Raw genomic sequence first — 14,317 nt, forward strand, 5'->3', positions numbered from 1 at the left:
TGAAGTGAAATCGATGACCACTTCCTGTTAAATTTGCGCCCAGATAAAAGCTCGTTTTTTACGATGTAATAACAAGCTTATTAAAGTCATGCATCTATTTCAGCGTCTGAATATTGACTTTAAGAGACCGATACCTTCAAGTACCAGCAACAAATATATTCTTACGATAATACATTAATATTCTCGATTTCCTTTTGCGTATGCTTGCAAAGACGTACTCGTTTCATCGCAAACTGTCATTAAATGTCTTAGAGACCTATTTTTCACTTATGGTGCCCCAGCTTTTATACATTCTGATAGAGGGTCCGCTTTCATGTCGAGAAAATAAATTTCTATCTTCATTCGGTGTAGCCACTAGTAGAATCACACCTTATAATCCAGAAGGAAATGCGCAGTGGAGCGCTTAAATGGAACACTCTGACGCACTATTCAATTATCATTAAAGTCGAATGATTTGCCAATTACCGAATGGGAGAAAGCATTGCCAGTAGCTCTGCGTTCGATACGTTCGTTATTAGGTATGTACCCCTACAGGAGAGACGCCACGTGAGCGACTTCACGAACGTAGGTCCTCAACTGGAGAATCAACGCCTTCGTGGTTACTTATTCCTGTACCAATTTTAATGAAGAAATATGACTTATCTTCTAAATATTAACCTCTTGTAGAAGAAGTTCAATTATTACATGGAAACCCTTCATACTCATATGTTCGATTACCAGATGGAAGAGAATCTACTATTAATAATAGACTTTAGCTCCCTGGCCTCACCTAGATTCCGAGTCTTCAGAATCTGAAGAGAATCTCAAAGAAACTGATGAAACTGCTACCAATGTTGAAGCCAAGCCCACACCCCGTCACTCTGGTCGCCAGAGAGGATTACCTCGTAGGCTTCTAGACTACAGCTTAGAATAACACCACCCAAGTTGAATGTAGTATTCTATGACCGAATATTCTTGTAGCAATAGTGTCGTCATAAAAATGTCGTTATAATTTTTAAGTTGATTAAAACCAAGTTTATAAGTTGGTATCTAAGTATTATTTTGAAAAACAGTATGATTATGAAATGTTATACATGGCTTTAGTTCTGATGGCAATGCATTATTGCAATAAGCAGGACCTGATGGAAGACCAGAATAGTTAAAAACCCGTTGTTTTAAAATGTTACGAACTTCTTACTTTTATGTTCGATTGGTCGACGACATCACATATATGTTTGTGTTTTCTAAATTAACCAATTGTTAATTAATAAATTTAGCAGGATCATAAAAAAATAAAAATGTCTGTGTATCAAGACCAGAATATTATTTGAAGAAGAGTTGGAAATTTTTATAGCGTGATTATTTTTAACAGCTTTGCCACCTCCTACAACTGATCCCTGCATGCCGTCACCATGTGGTCCTCATTCAACATGCCGCAATGAAGGTGGTCGCACGGTGTGTGCCTGTGAGCCTGGCACACTGGGTGCACCTCCTGCTTGTCGGCCTCAGTGCATTATCAACCAAGACTGTCCACTGGCGCTAGCTTGTCTTGCTGGCACCTGCGTCAATCCGTGCGTAGGATCGTGCGGATTCAATGCTAGATGCAATGTGCAAAATCATCAGCCTATTTGTTCCTGCGACGAGGGATTTTCTGGTGACCCGTTCGCCGGTTGCAGTCCAATAGAGAGTAAGTACCTGAAGTATAGAAATAAATATTTATTTAATTTAATATAAACGCAACATATAATTAAATATTTGGCACACTTTTTACACTTTTTACACTGGCATATTAGCACTTGCATGCTATATTGGAATGCTGTTTATGATAGCATGTGTGTACATACATTTTCAGCTCCAAAAGATGTTCCACATCAACCATGCAACCCATCACCTTGTGGAGCTAACGCAATTTGTCGAGAAAGAAATGGTGCTGGGGCATGCACTTGTGTAGATAACTTTTATGGGGACCCGTACTTGGGTTGCCGTCCAGAATGCGTTATGAACACTGACTGTCCTGTAGACAAATCATGTTTCAATTACAAATGTGTGGACCCATGTTCTGGCACCTGCGGACAAAATGCCGATTGTAGAGTTACGAATCATGCACCTTCTTGCTATTGCTTACCTGGATATACTGGAAATCCACTTCATGCATGTGTTCCTGTTAAGAGTAAGACCTTCTTTCTTTCTTTTCTTTTTATTTCCGTCTGTTTTTCAAACTGTACTTATTTTCTCATACTGTTCTTTCAAATTTACTTTAGCTCCACTGGAACCTGTGGACCCATGTCATCCTTCACCTTGTGGACCCTATAGTAAATGTCGTACATTTAACGGACATGCTGTTTGTACCTGTCTTGAGTTATGTATCGGTTCTCCGCCAAACTGTCGACCTGAGTGCATTGTTAGTTCCGACTGTCGACCAGACAAAGCATGTATTAATCAAAAATGTCAGGATCCTTGTCCAGACATGTGTGGTTTGAATGCTGTATGCCAAGTGGTAAATCATAATCCAATATGTAGTTGTTTATCGGGTTACACTGGAGATCCGTTTGTACGATGTTTCATTGATGACAGTAAGTTATTATTTATTTATACATTGATTGATTTATATATTTGATAATAATAAATAAAAGAAAGTGCCTACATCATATTATTTTGTAACAGGGCCGATGATACCTATTAATGTATGTCTACCAAATCCGTGCGGACCGAATTCACAATGCAAAGAGATAAATGGGGTACCGGTATGCTCTTGTGCAGAGAACTATGTTGGTCGCCCACCTAGTTGTAGACCCGAATGCGTTATGGATGCGGAATGCCCAGGAAATTTGGCATGTATATCAGAGAAATGTAGAGATCCGTGCCCCGGATCTTGTGGATTCCACGCACAATGTACAGTGATAAAACACGTACCCATTTGTACTTGTGAGCAAGAGTACACTGGAGATCCGTTCTCGGGTTGCTCGATAATTCCATGTAAGTTACAAAAGTTATTACTAAAACAAGTTACAGTTATTACCACAAAATTTACTGTTTTGTATGGTATAAATACATATTTTTATTTCAATTTTTAGTACGAGAACCCCAAGATGCTAGTCCTTGTGTTCTATCACCATGCGGAGCGAACGCAATATGTAAAGAAAGGAACGGTATCGGATCATGTTCGTGCTTACTAGATTATTATGGCGATCCTTATATTGAATGCAGACCAGAATGTGTATTGAATTCGGACTGCCCCAAAAATAGAGCTTGCATTCGTAATAAGTGTAAAGATCCATGCCCTGGCGTATGCGGAATGAATGCAGAATGTACAGTGAATAACCATGCTCCCTCTTGCGCATGTTTCCCGGGTTATGATGGAAATCCATTTACGACTTGTTACATAAGTATGTTACATCTGATATCAAATATTGTGTTTTAATAACCAATAGGTAAATTATTAAAAGCCAAATTTCATTTTAGGAAATATTGAACCGGTTGATCCTTGTTTACCGTCTCCATGTGGACCTTATAGTGTATGTCGTGTGACGGAGGGACATGCAATATGTTCATGTCAGGAACAATATTACGGGTCTCCTCCTTTCTGTCGACCGGAATGTATGGTCAGTAGCGATTGCATGCCCAATATGGCGTGCCTAAACCAAAAATGCGTCGACCCATGCATTGGAGCTTGCGGAAATAATGCAAAGTGTACAGTCGTCAACCATAATGCACTATGTAGTTGTCCAACTAATTATATTGGGGATCCGTTTACATACTGCACATATGAAGAAAGTGAGTTAAATTTCAAATTATCGTTACTTACGACACTAAAATGCTTAAATATTATTAAATACTAAAATGCTATTAAATTTAATAAAAAAATGCTTTATACCGATTTATATATGTTTTTTCATTAAACGAGAAACATTTTAGGGCCCAAAGCGAAACCATCTGGAAATCCGTGTATCCCATCACCATGTGGTCCAAACTCCCAATGCCGTGTGATAGGGGAGACACCTGCATGTTCTTGTCAGCCAGGATATATTGGTAGAGCGCCTAATTGCCGACCTGAATGTATATACGATGAAGAATGCCCTAGCAATCTTGCATGTATTCGTGAAAGATGTGCCAACCCTTGTGAAGGTTCCTGTGGTAGTAATGCAGAATGTATTGTTATCAATCATAAAGCGATATGCCATTGTCGAGAAGGATATAGTGGGGATCCATTTAGCGGTTGTCGTTTCATCTGTAAGTTCGTAAATGTGTCGATTTTTGTCGGTATAAAATCAAATGACTAAAAACTAAAAGCAATAAAATATGTTTTAGTGGCTATACCAAGTGAAGAAGAAACAAATCCATGTAACCCATCACCTTGTGGTCCGAACTCTTTATGTAAAGAGAAGAATAATGCAGGATCCTGTATATGCCAAGAAGGATATTTCGGAGATCCGTACTTGGGTTGCCGTCCAGAATGTGTCACAAATAATGATTGTCCCTTAAACAAAGCATGTTCAAATAATAAATGTATTGAGCCATGTCAAGGTGCATGTGGAATTAATGCTCAATGTACAGTAGCACATCATACACCGGTTTGTTTGTGCCTTGACGGATATGAAGGAAATCCTGTAGTTTCGTGTCATCCGCAAAGATCACGTTAGTACAAACTTATTGATATCTACGTAAAATATTTATGTTATATTAAGAAACTAAATTACGGCTGAAAATAAAATTTACTTTTTGTGTTCTAGCTCCGCTAGCTGATGCGAATCCATGCGTGCCATCACCTTGTGGTCCTTATAGCACTTGCAAAGAATTCGATGGTCATGGAGTATGTTCTTGTCAGGAAGGTTTTGTTGGCTCGCCACCATCATGTAGACCAGAATGTGTGATAAGTACGGATTGCCCACAACATCAAGCGTGTATGCGTCAAAAATGTCGGGATCCTTGTCCAGGAACTTGTGGCGTTAATGCTCGCTGCCAAACTATAAATCATAATCCGATTTGCACATGTAAAGCAGGATTTACTGGTGATCCATTTATCGCGTGCCAGTTGGAACCAAGTAAGGAACATTCTAACAAAATAAAAACAGTCGAAAAATTACAAAGTATTATTATTTTTAATAAGTTCCTAAAAATGTGTATGTTGTTCCTTGTTTCCATATGCATGTATACATTCTTTCACTTCTATTTCTGAATTATCTTTTTTCTTATTTTCTTAATCTCCTGTGTTTTCTTTCTTAGAACCTATGATCACGGGGCCTAAAGGAAATCCATGTGTGCCTTCACCATGTGGTCCATATTCTCAATGTAAAGTAGTTGGTGAAGCGCCTGCATGCTCATGCTTACCGAATTATATTGGTGTTGCTCCAAACTGTAGACCGGAATGTTCAATCAACGCTGAATGCCCTGGTAATCTTGCATGCCAAAATGAAATGTGTGTTGATCCTTGTCCTGGATCTTGTGGTTTCAATGCGGAATGTACTGTAGCAAATCATGTCACTTTGTGTAATTGTGTGCCAGGCTATACAGGTGATCCTTTCAGTGGATGTTCGCCAATCGAATGTAAGTATATGATTGGCATCAGTGTAACACTGCCATATTTATAAATGGCATTAACGTTCATGTTTCAATTATTATTTTACAGATACATCACAGCCTCCGCCAAATCCGTGTAATCCATCTCCATGTGGCGCTAATGCACTATGCAAAGAGAGAAATGGAGTCGGTTCCTGCACCTGCTTACCAGAATATTTCGGTGATCCCTACACAGGTTGTCGGCCCGAATGTGTGTCAAATTCAGACTGCGATCGTAATAAGGCATGTTCAAATAATAAATGCAAAGATCCGTGCCCAGGAGCGTGCGGAATGAATGCAGAATGTCGCACCGTCAATCATGCACCAACATGCACCTGCCTTACCGGATATATTGGCAATCCCTTGGTTAAATGTAACGTAGAAGGTATGGCAAAAAACTTATTTGCTTTTGATACATATCAATAAAAGAGTAATCTGTAAAACTGTTGTAATCGTAAAAATAAAATAGCTATTGAGGTATTAATTATTAATCACTGTTAATTGTAAAATACTTACCTATGTAAATATTTTCAATCGAAACATATTTTCAGATAAATCTTTGCCTCCGATTGATCCATGTCAACCATCACCTTGTGGACCGAACAGTCTGTGCAAGGCAATTAATGGTCATAGTGTATGCACTTGTGACATCGGTTATATTGGTACACCACCCTCTTGCCGTCCAGAATGTATTGTCAGTTCAGAATGCCCTCAAGATAAGGCTTGTGTAAACAAAAAATGTATAGATCCATGTCCAAATACATGTGGGCTTAACGCTCGTTGTCAAGTTATCACACACAATCCTATATGCAGTTGTTCGGCAGGCTTTACGGGAGATCCGTTTACAAGATGTGAACCACAAAGTAAGTATATTCAATCAACACCATGAAATTAATATAAAATCTTTTAAACATATAGAATTATAAGCGGTGGTGGTAAAATGGTTAAGACGCCCGCCTGTAGATCGAAAGATCCCAGCTTCGAATCCTACTCATGCCACATGAGTTTGTATACCAATATGACTTATACATAGTAGTTTTCATCGACCATCCCTATCTACCGGTGAAGCAAAACATCGTGAGGAAATCTGCGCACTGGTTGATCATTAAATTGTATATAAAATGAAGAAGGAAATGGCAAATCACTCCATTAATAGTGCCAAAAGTTGTTGCGTGAGTTTCATTCCACGTAATGGCCACGACCATCAGCCATGAGAGAAATACGACTATAAAGAGAGACAATTATAAAATAATCTATAAAACCTAAATACTTACCCTATTTTATATCTATTTTATTGTTACTTAAATTTTAGAACCCAGTGTTAATAAAAATCCATGCGTACCATCTCCGTGCGGGCCGAACTCAGAATGTCGTGTCATTGGAGATCAAGCAGCCTGTTCTTGCCAACTGAATTACATTGGAAGAGTTCCTAACTGTAGACCAGAATGTACGATTGATGCTGAATGCCCTAGCAATGCAGCCTGTGTTAATGAACGCTGTAAAGACCCATGTCAAGGTGCTTGTGGCCTAAATGCTTTGTGTTTAACTGTTAATCATAGACCAATATGTAGTTGTCAACAAGGATTCTCAGGAGACGCATCACAAAACTGCGTACTAATTGTTATGTCACGTAAGTTAGTCATTTTAATTAATTAAAAGCTGACACACTAAAGTGTACATTTAGACAATCATTTGCAAAAATGTGTAAAATCGTATGTAAGAATTTTTTTTTTCAGCAACTGAAATGACAACTTCAAGTCCATGTTCGCCTTCTCCATGTGGCCCTAATGCTGAATGCCGTGAACATAATGGCGCTGGTGCGTGCGTTTGTTCCAATGACTTTGAAGGTGACCCATACAGTCCACAAGGATGCCGTCGGGAATGTGAAAGTAATGATGATTGTGCATTGAATTTAGCCTGCACGCGATTTAAATGTATCGATCCATGTCCAAGAACATGTGGTCAATATGCTCAATGTTCCGTCGAAAATCATGTTCCAGTATGTACATGTCCTAGAGGCTATTCAGGAGATCCATTTTTCCAATGCAAAGAAATTCTAGTCACTCGTAAGTTCAGAAAATTTTACTTTTACGTTATAAATACTTAATTTCAAAACATAATAATATTAATTATACGTAATAATTTGTTGTAAAATCACTATTTAATTGTTTGTAGCTACACCAACTCCTAACCCATGTGAGCCTACCCCATGTGGACCTAATAGCCAGTGCAGACAAGTTAATATGCAAGCAGTATGTTCTTGCCTCCCTAACTACGTGGGATCGCCCCCTTCATGTCGACCACAATGCATCGTAAACAGTGAATGTGATACATCTAAAGCTTGCATTAATCAAAAATGTGACGATCCATGTCCAAACACATGTGGTTTGAGAGCCCATTGTTTAGTAAAAAATCATAATCCAATATGCACGTGTCCAGCTGGTATGACTGGTGATCCATTTACTCAATGTTACCGTAAGTACTATATTACAATTCGAATTTGATTATTTTTACTAACAACATATGCGAATTAATACATAATTTAATATTTTTTCAGCCATTGTCTTTGAACCTGAAAAACCTTCTTGTACACCTTCACCTTGCGGACCTCACTCACGCTGCCAATTGCTACCAAGTGGACCAGCTTGCTCATGTTTGTCAGGATATATCGGTTCTCCACCATCATGTCGACCAGAATGCACAATTAATTCTGAATGTCCTGCCTCCCTGGCTTGTGTACGACAAAAATGTGAAGATCCTTGTCCAGGTTCTTGTGGTATTGATGCAAACTGCCATGTATTAAATCATGTAGCAGTTTGTGTCTGTAATGAGGGATATACTGGGGATCCATTTTCAAGATGCCAACCAATAATTGAAGGTAACAATCATCAGACTTTGAATTATTATTTTTAAGTGCATAACTAATTTAGACTTAAATTTAATCTTAACTTTTTTTACAGCTCCAACTACTCCATCTTATTCAGATGCATGTAACCCTTCACCTTGTGGTCCTAATGCCCAATGTGACAATGGAATTTGTACATGTTTATCTGAATACAGTGGAAATCCTTACGAGTCATGTCGACCTGAATGTACTGGAAGCCAAGAATGCCCTAGAGACAAAGCGTGCTTCCGAAATAAATGTCGTGACCCTTGCCCGGGAGTATGCGGACAAAATGCTAAATGCGATGTCATCAATCATATACCAAGCTGTTCCTGTTTGACTGGTTATACAGGAAATCCGTTCACATTTTGCAATGTAATTGAACAGGATAAAAAAGCTCCAAGGGATCCGTGCCACCCTTCACCATGTGGTCCTAATAGTATTTGTAGAACTACGGACAATACAGCCGTATGTGCTTGTATTGAAGGATTCCAAGGATCTCCACCATCGTGTAGGCCTGAATGTGTTGTAAGCTCGGAATGTCCATCAACAAAAGCTTGCGTCAATCAAAAATGTATAAATCCTTGTATTAACGCCTGTGGAATATCAGCTCGTTGTGAAGTAATAAACCATAGTCCAATCTGTAGCTGCAATCCTAGTGAAACTGGAGACCCATTTAAGAGCTGCCACGTCTTAGATATTCCACAACCACCAGTTGATGCTTGTAATCCTACACCTTGTGGACCAAATTCATTATGTATGGAACGAAATGGAAAAGCAAATTGCCGGTGTATCGACAATTATATCGGACAACCACCCAATTGTAGACCTGAATGTGTTATAAGTCCAGATTGTCCATCTAATCAAGCATGTATTAGAAATAAATGTGTTGACCCATGTCCTGGCTCATGCGGTATTAATGCAGATTGCATAGTTGTCAGTCATACTGTATCTTGTAGTTGCAGAGAAAAATATACTGGAAATCCATTCTTACAATGTATACAAAAAGAAGGTACTTTATATATAAATTTTTACAATTAGTGCTATGATTAATTTACTTTCTTTAAAAATAGTTTGTTTTGTAAACTGCTATATTTTTGTTGCAGAAAAAGAACCACGGCCATGCGACCCATCACCATGTGGTCCTAACGCAATATGTAACCAACGAGATGGAGTTGGATCATGTTCATGTTTAGAGGGTTATGAAGGCAATCCATACGATGGTTGTAGACCGGAATGTGTGCTAAGTTCTGACTGTTCGGCTGATAAATCGTGTATAAGAAATAAGTGCACCGATCCATGTCCAGGAATATGTGGTTCTAATGCAGAATGTACTGTTATTAATCACGTGCCTACTTGCGCCTGTATTAAAGGATATTCAGGAAATCCTTTCATGCAATGTATTAAAGATATTCCGATACCGGAACCTAAACCATGTCAACCATCACCATGTGGTCCAAATAGTATATGCAGAGAAAGTGGTGGCTTGGCTTCTTGTGAATGTCTCCAAGATTACATAGGCGCACCACCAGATTGTCGTCCAGAGTGTACAGTAAGCAGTGAATGCCCATCAGATCGCGCCTGCCATAAATTAAAATGCGCTGATCCTTGTCGCGGTACTTGTGGTATTGGTGCACATTGTCAAGTTGTAAATCATAGTCCATTATGTAGTTGTCCACCTGGCACAAGTGGCGATCCTTTTACAAGATGCTTAGAAAGGGAAACGGTCGTAAAACAAGATGATACTCCACCTATCAACCCATGCCAACCAAATCCTTGCGGTCCATACAGTGAATGTCGACCCATAAATAACAGTCCATCATGTTCCTGCAGTCAAGGATATACAGGTGCTCCACCCAATTGCCACCCAGAATGTTTGGTCAATACTGATTGTCCGTCACATCAAGCATGTATTGCAGAAAAGTGCCGAAATCCTTGTGAAGGTTCTTGTGGATTCAGAGCCGAATGCCGTGTACATGACCATATACCAATATGCAGCTGTCCATCTGATTATTCGGGTGATCCATTCATTCAATGTTCAGAAGTATTAGGTGAGATTTTTTCAAATGTTTGCTTCTTCCCGTCTACCCTTCTAATTGCTACAATTATATAATGAAATTATTTGATTTTCTGAATACCAAAATGTTCGGGGTAAATTATATCTAAGTTCTTAATATTTCAATTAAATAGTTCTTGTAGATTTCACGTAATACGCGTACAGACAGACAGACAGACAAAAATTGGTGATCATATCGTTAGATGAGTCCATTCCCTTATTAATTTCCAAAAAATACAATACAATGTACTTTGACCCTTCTTCAGATTTTTCATTAATGCATTTCTTTATATTCATTTTACATTATCGTTTCAGTTGTACCAACACCACCAATAGATGCGTGTAATCCTTCTCCATGTGGAAGTAATGCACTATGCGAAGCAGGTATCTGCAGGTGTTCTCCTGGATACTTTGGCGATCCTTATATAGCATGTCGACTCGAATGTTCTACTAATGGCGAGTGCTCACCGACTCGCTCTTGTCAAGGAGGAAAATGTATCGACCCTTGCCCTGCGTGCGGAACGAATGCAATATGCTCAGTAAATAACCATATTCCTTCTTGCACATGTCCACCAAATACATCTGGTGATCCCTTCTCGTTCTGTACTCAAATAGAAAGACGAGGTATATTTCTGATTTATTACTTATTTACAAAATGATTTATCACTGGATGGTATTTTGTACCTATCTATGTTATTTAATTTCAGATGAAACTCCTTGCTCTCCATCACCTTGTGGACCATTTAGCGAATGCACAGTAAGCGCCAACGGCGCCGCTGCGTGTTCTTGTAGAGCAGGTCATATAGGTTCACCGCCATCTTGCAGACCAGAATGTTTAGTCAGCTCAGAATGCAAATTGCAATTAGCTTGTATTGAACGGCGCTGCCGTGATCCATGTGAGGGTGCTTGCGGCCGCGATGCTCGCTGTCAAGTTATAGCACATTCACCTATTTGTACCTGTAATGACGGTTATACCGGAGATCCGTTTATATACTGTTATCCAGCTCCAGGTGAATTTATATTTTTTTTTGTGCACACAGAAAACATATTTCATATAAACCTACCTAATACATTATTTCTTATCATACAATTTAATTTAATATTTTAGCACTGCCTCCTGCTCCAGTGGATGCATGCCAACCATCGCCATGTGGACCAAATTCGATATGCATCAACTCTGGCGAGACACCCGCATGTAGTTGCCAACCCGGTTTTATCGGCGCACCACCAAATTGTCGCCCAGAATGTACGATAAGCGCTGAATGTCCGGCGGTACTCGCTTGCGTAGCTCAACGATGCAAAGATCCATGTGAACAAGCCTGTGGCTCACGCGCTATTTGTTCTGTCGTGGATCATCGGGCATCGTGTGCCTGTGAACCGGGTTATGAGGGTGATCCTTTCCAGGGCTGTTCTCCGTCTAAAGGTAAGAAAATATTAATTATAAAAACAACTTTAACTACGAATTACACTATTTGTTTGTACCTTATTGAAACAGAAATATATAAAAACAAAATACCGATTTTAATGTTAGATACGTAAGGTAAATACATTTTATACTTATTGATAAATATTAACGCTATAAATATTTGTGTGAATTATAAATAGGCATAGAAATAAATATGATATGCATGTAACACTCTGCTTTGCAAAGCGTGATAAATCATGCTTTAAGGTGTGCTCATTGTAAAAATACCAAAAGGTCACGCCTCACAGGGTTTACTAATGTAAAAAATGATAGGGCTGTATCAGTGGCTTAACTTTGGGATTAGGTGGCGACCATGCCCGCTGCTTAGTCCGCGAGTTATTTCACCGATGCAGTACCCATTCATGCGCTTCAAACATAAGCCTTCGGACAAGGATGGCAGAGAAACGAATTTAATAATAATTGTTTAGATTTTTTAAATGCTTCCAGAAGGGCGTAACAATCGAAATAACTTTTATGTGAAATTAATGCCTTGCTTAAGTTTTATTCGGAGCACGCGGAGATAACCTAGCACTTACAGTAAGCTTGGCCGTTCGCTGTGATGGCCGCTTTGGACGGTGCCGCTAGAGATAGTGATGCTGTCAACGGATTACGGAAGTCACTAAAAGTCGCCGAGCCCAGTAAGCTTCGACTAACGCTTCGGACCGAGAAGTGCTTCTACGGTGACTGATAAACTTATCGGTAAGTGAATTCATCACTTTTATAACAATATTTTCAGCTCCCCCGAAGATTGAATACTTAAATCCATGTGAGCCCTCTCCTTGTGGTGTAAATGCTGTTTGTAAAGTAGAAGGAAATGCTGGATCATGTACCTGCTTACCCGATTACTTTGGCGATCCTTATCAAGGTTGTAGACCTGAGTGTTTGACTGATTCCGACTGTCCTTTGGTATCTTCTTGCAACAGAAATAAATGTATTGACCCATGCCCTGGTGTATGTGGATATGACGCTGATTGTTTCGTTACAAATCACAAACCATCTTGTACTTGTAAAGCTGGATATACAGGAAATCCATTATCATCATGTCTTGTCATAAGAGGTAAGAAACATATAAAGAAAAATAAATGTTACATATACTTTTGTTGACTAAATAATTATAAACTCTTACTTCTAAATTCCAGATAATGACGTTTCCGTAATTAATGTTTGCAACCCATCACCCTGTGGTGTAAATGCAATATGTAAAGAGGTGAATGGTCAACCAGTCTGCTCTTGTGTATCTAACTTTATAGGATCTCCACCAAATTGTAAGCCAGAGTGTATGGTTAATTCAGAATGCAAACCAAGTAAAGCATGTATAAATCAGAGATGCGTAAACCCTTGTCCTAAACCTTGTGGTCAAAACACAGATTGTAAAGTAATTAACCACAGCCCTGTATGTTCATGTAAGCTTGGATATTCAGGAGATCCATTTACTAGATGTACTCTAGCTCTAAGTAAGTTTTCCTGTTTTGATTAATTATTTACTTTAATAATATTTTAATGAAATACTAATTAATACAATAAAATGTTTTTCCAGCTACATCTCCAACTGTGTCGGCACCATCAGACCCCTGCATGCAATCACCATGTGGTTTATATGCCGAATGCCGCAATAACAATGGTTTAGCAGCATGCTCTTGCCTTTCGTCATATGTAGGTTCTCCACCATTTTGCAAGCCAGAATGTGTGGTCCATTCGGACTGTCCCAGCGATCAAGCATGTATAGCAGAGAAGTGCAGAAATCCATGTGAAGGTTCTTGCGGATTATTTGCACGTTGCTTTGTAAACAACCATGTACCTGTTTGCCTTTGCCCAGAGGGTTTCACTGGCGACCCATTTAGGGAGTGCATTCGTAAACCGATTGAAGGTGAATAACACATTCAATTCTTTCTATATACATAGCGGAAAGGTTTTCATGAAGTTATACGATACTATAACTTCATGAAATTGTAAAACTGACAAGTTATACAATGAACTTTTTTAAATGATCTTGTAAAAACTTATACCATTCTTAATATTAACTTATTTCCTTAATATTTCAGATACAAGACCTTCAAGTCCTAATGACCCATGTATACCTAACCCTTGTGGGCCAAATACTGCGTGCAATCAAGGCGTATGTATTTGCATTGAAGGATATCATGGTGATCCAAGTATTGGATGTAGACCAGAGTGTCTATATAATACGGATTGTCCATTTGATAAGAGTTGCCAGCGCAAAAAGTGTATAAATCCATGTATTGGAACTTGTGGCATTAATGCAATCTGTGATGTCATTAATCACATACCTATGTGTATCTGCCCTAAAGGAATGAATGGCAATGCATTTGTGGAGTGTCGTCTTTCCCCTGGTAAAATATTTATTTACATATTTTAT

At 38.9% G+C, this 14,317-nt stretch overlaps 1 protein-coding gene across 10 annotated transcripts in view; it reads left to right on the forward strand.

Moving 5' to 3' along the window:
- Positions 1-14,317, forward strand: part of dpy (dumpy) — a 108,191-nt gene that overhangs the window by 47,970 nt on the left and 45,904 nt on the right. For 7 of the 10 annotated variants that reach the window (XM_053767126.1, XM_053767135.1, XM_053767166.1 and 4 more), the window contains 25 exons: positions 1,352-1,666; positions 1,832-2,149; positions 2,241-2,552; positions 2,644-2,955; positions 3,054-3,365; positions 3,442-3,753; positions 3,895-4,209; positions 4,288-4,614; positions 4,710-5,021; positions 5,203-5,523; positions 5,606-5,920; positions 6,087-6,398; positions 6,848-7,165; positions 7,272-7,601; positions 7,711-8,010; positions 8,093-8,413; positions 8,496-9,431; positions 9,526-10,470; positions 10,791-11,099; positions 11,183-11,485; positions 11,584-11,898; positions 12,677-12,997; positions 13,080-13,394; positions 13,478-13,807; positions 13,983-14,291. In XM_053767126.1, the coding sequence (XP_053623101.1) occupies positions 1,352-1,666; positions 1,832-2,149; positions 2,241-2,552; positions 2,644-2,955; positions 3,054-3,365; positions 3,442-3,753; positions 3,895-4,209; positions 4,288-4,614; positions 4,710-5,021; positions 5,203-5,523; positions 5,606-5,920; positions 6,087-6,398; positions 6,848-7,165; positions 7,272-7,601; positions 7,711-8,010; positions 8,093-8,413; positions 8,496-9,431; positions 9,526-10,470; positions 10,791-11,099; positions 11,183-11,485; positions 11,584-11,898; positions 12,677-12,997; positions 13,080-13,394; positions 13,478-13,807; positions 13,983-14,291 (9,135 nt within the window). The remainder of the gene's footprint in view (positions 1-1,351; positions 1,667-1,831; positions 2,150-2,240; positions 2,553-2,643; positions 2,956-3,053; positions 3,366-3,441; positions 3,754-3,894; positions 4,210-4,287; positions 4,615-4,709; positions 5,022-5,202; positions 5,524-5,605; positions 5,921-6,086; positions 6,399-6,847; positions 7,166-7,271; positions 7,602-7,710; positions 8,011-8,092; positions 8,414-8,495; positions 9,432-9,525; positions 10,471-10,790; positions 11,100-11,182; positions 11,486-11,583; positions 11,899-12,676; positions 12,998-13,079; positions 13,395-13,477; positions 13,808-13,982; positions 14,292-14,317) is intronic. The other 3 variants (XM_053767158.1, XM_053767184.1, XM_053767142.1) reach the window with 2 other exon arrangements.

Source organism: Plodia interpunctella, chromosome 3 (genome assembly GCF_027563975.2).
Source record: "Plodia interpunctella isolate USDA-ARS_2022_Savannah chromosome 3, ilPloInte3.2, whole genome shotgun sequence".
NCBI lineage: Eukaryota > Metazoa > Arthropoda > Insecta > Lepidoptera > Pyralidae > Plodia > Plodia interpunctella.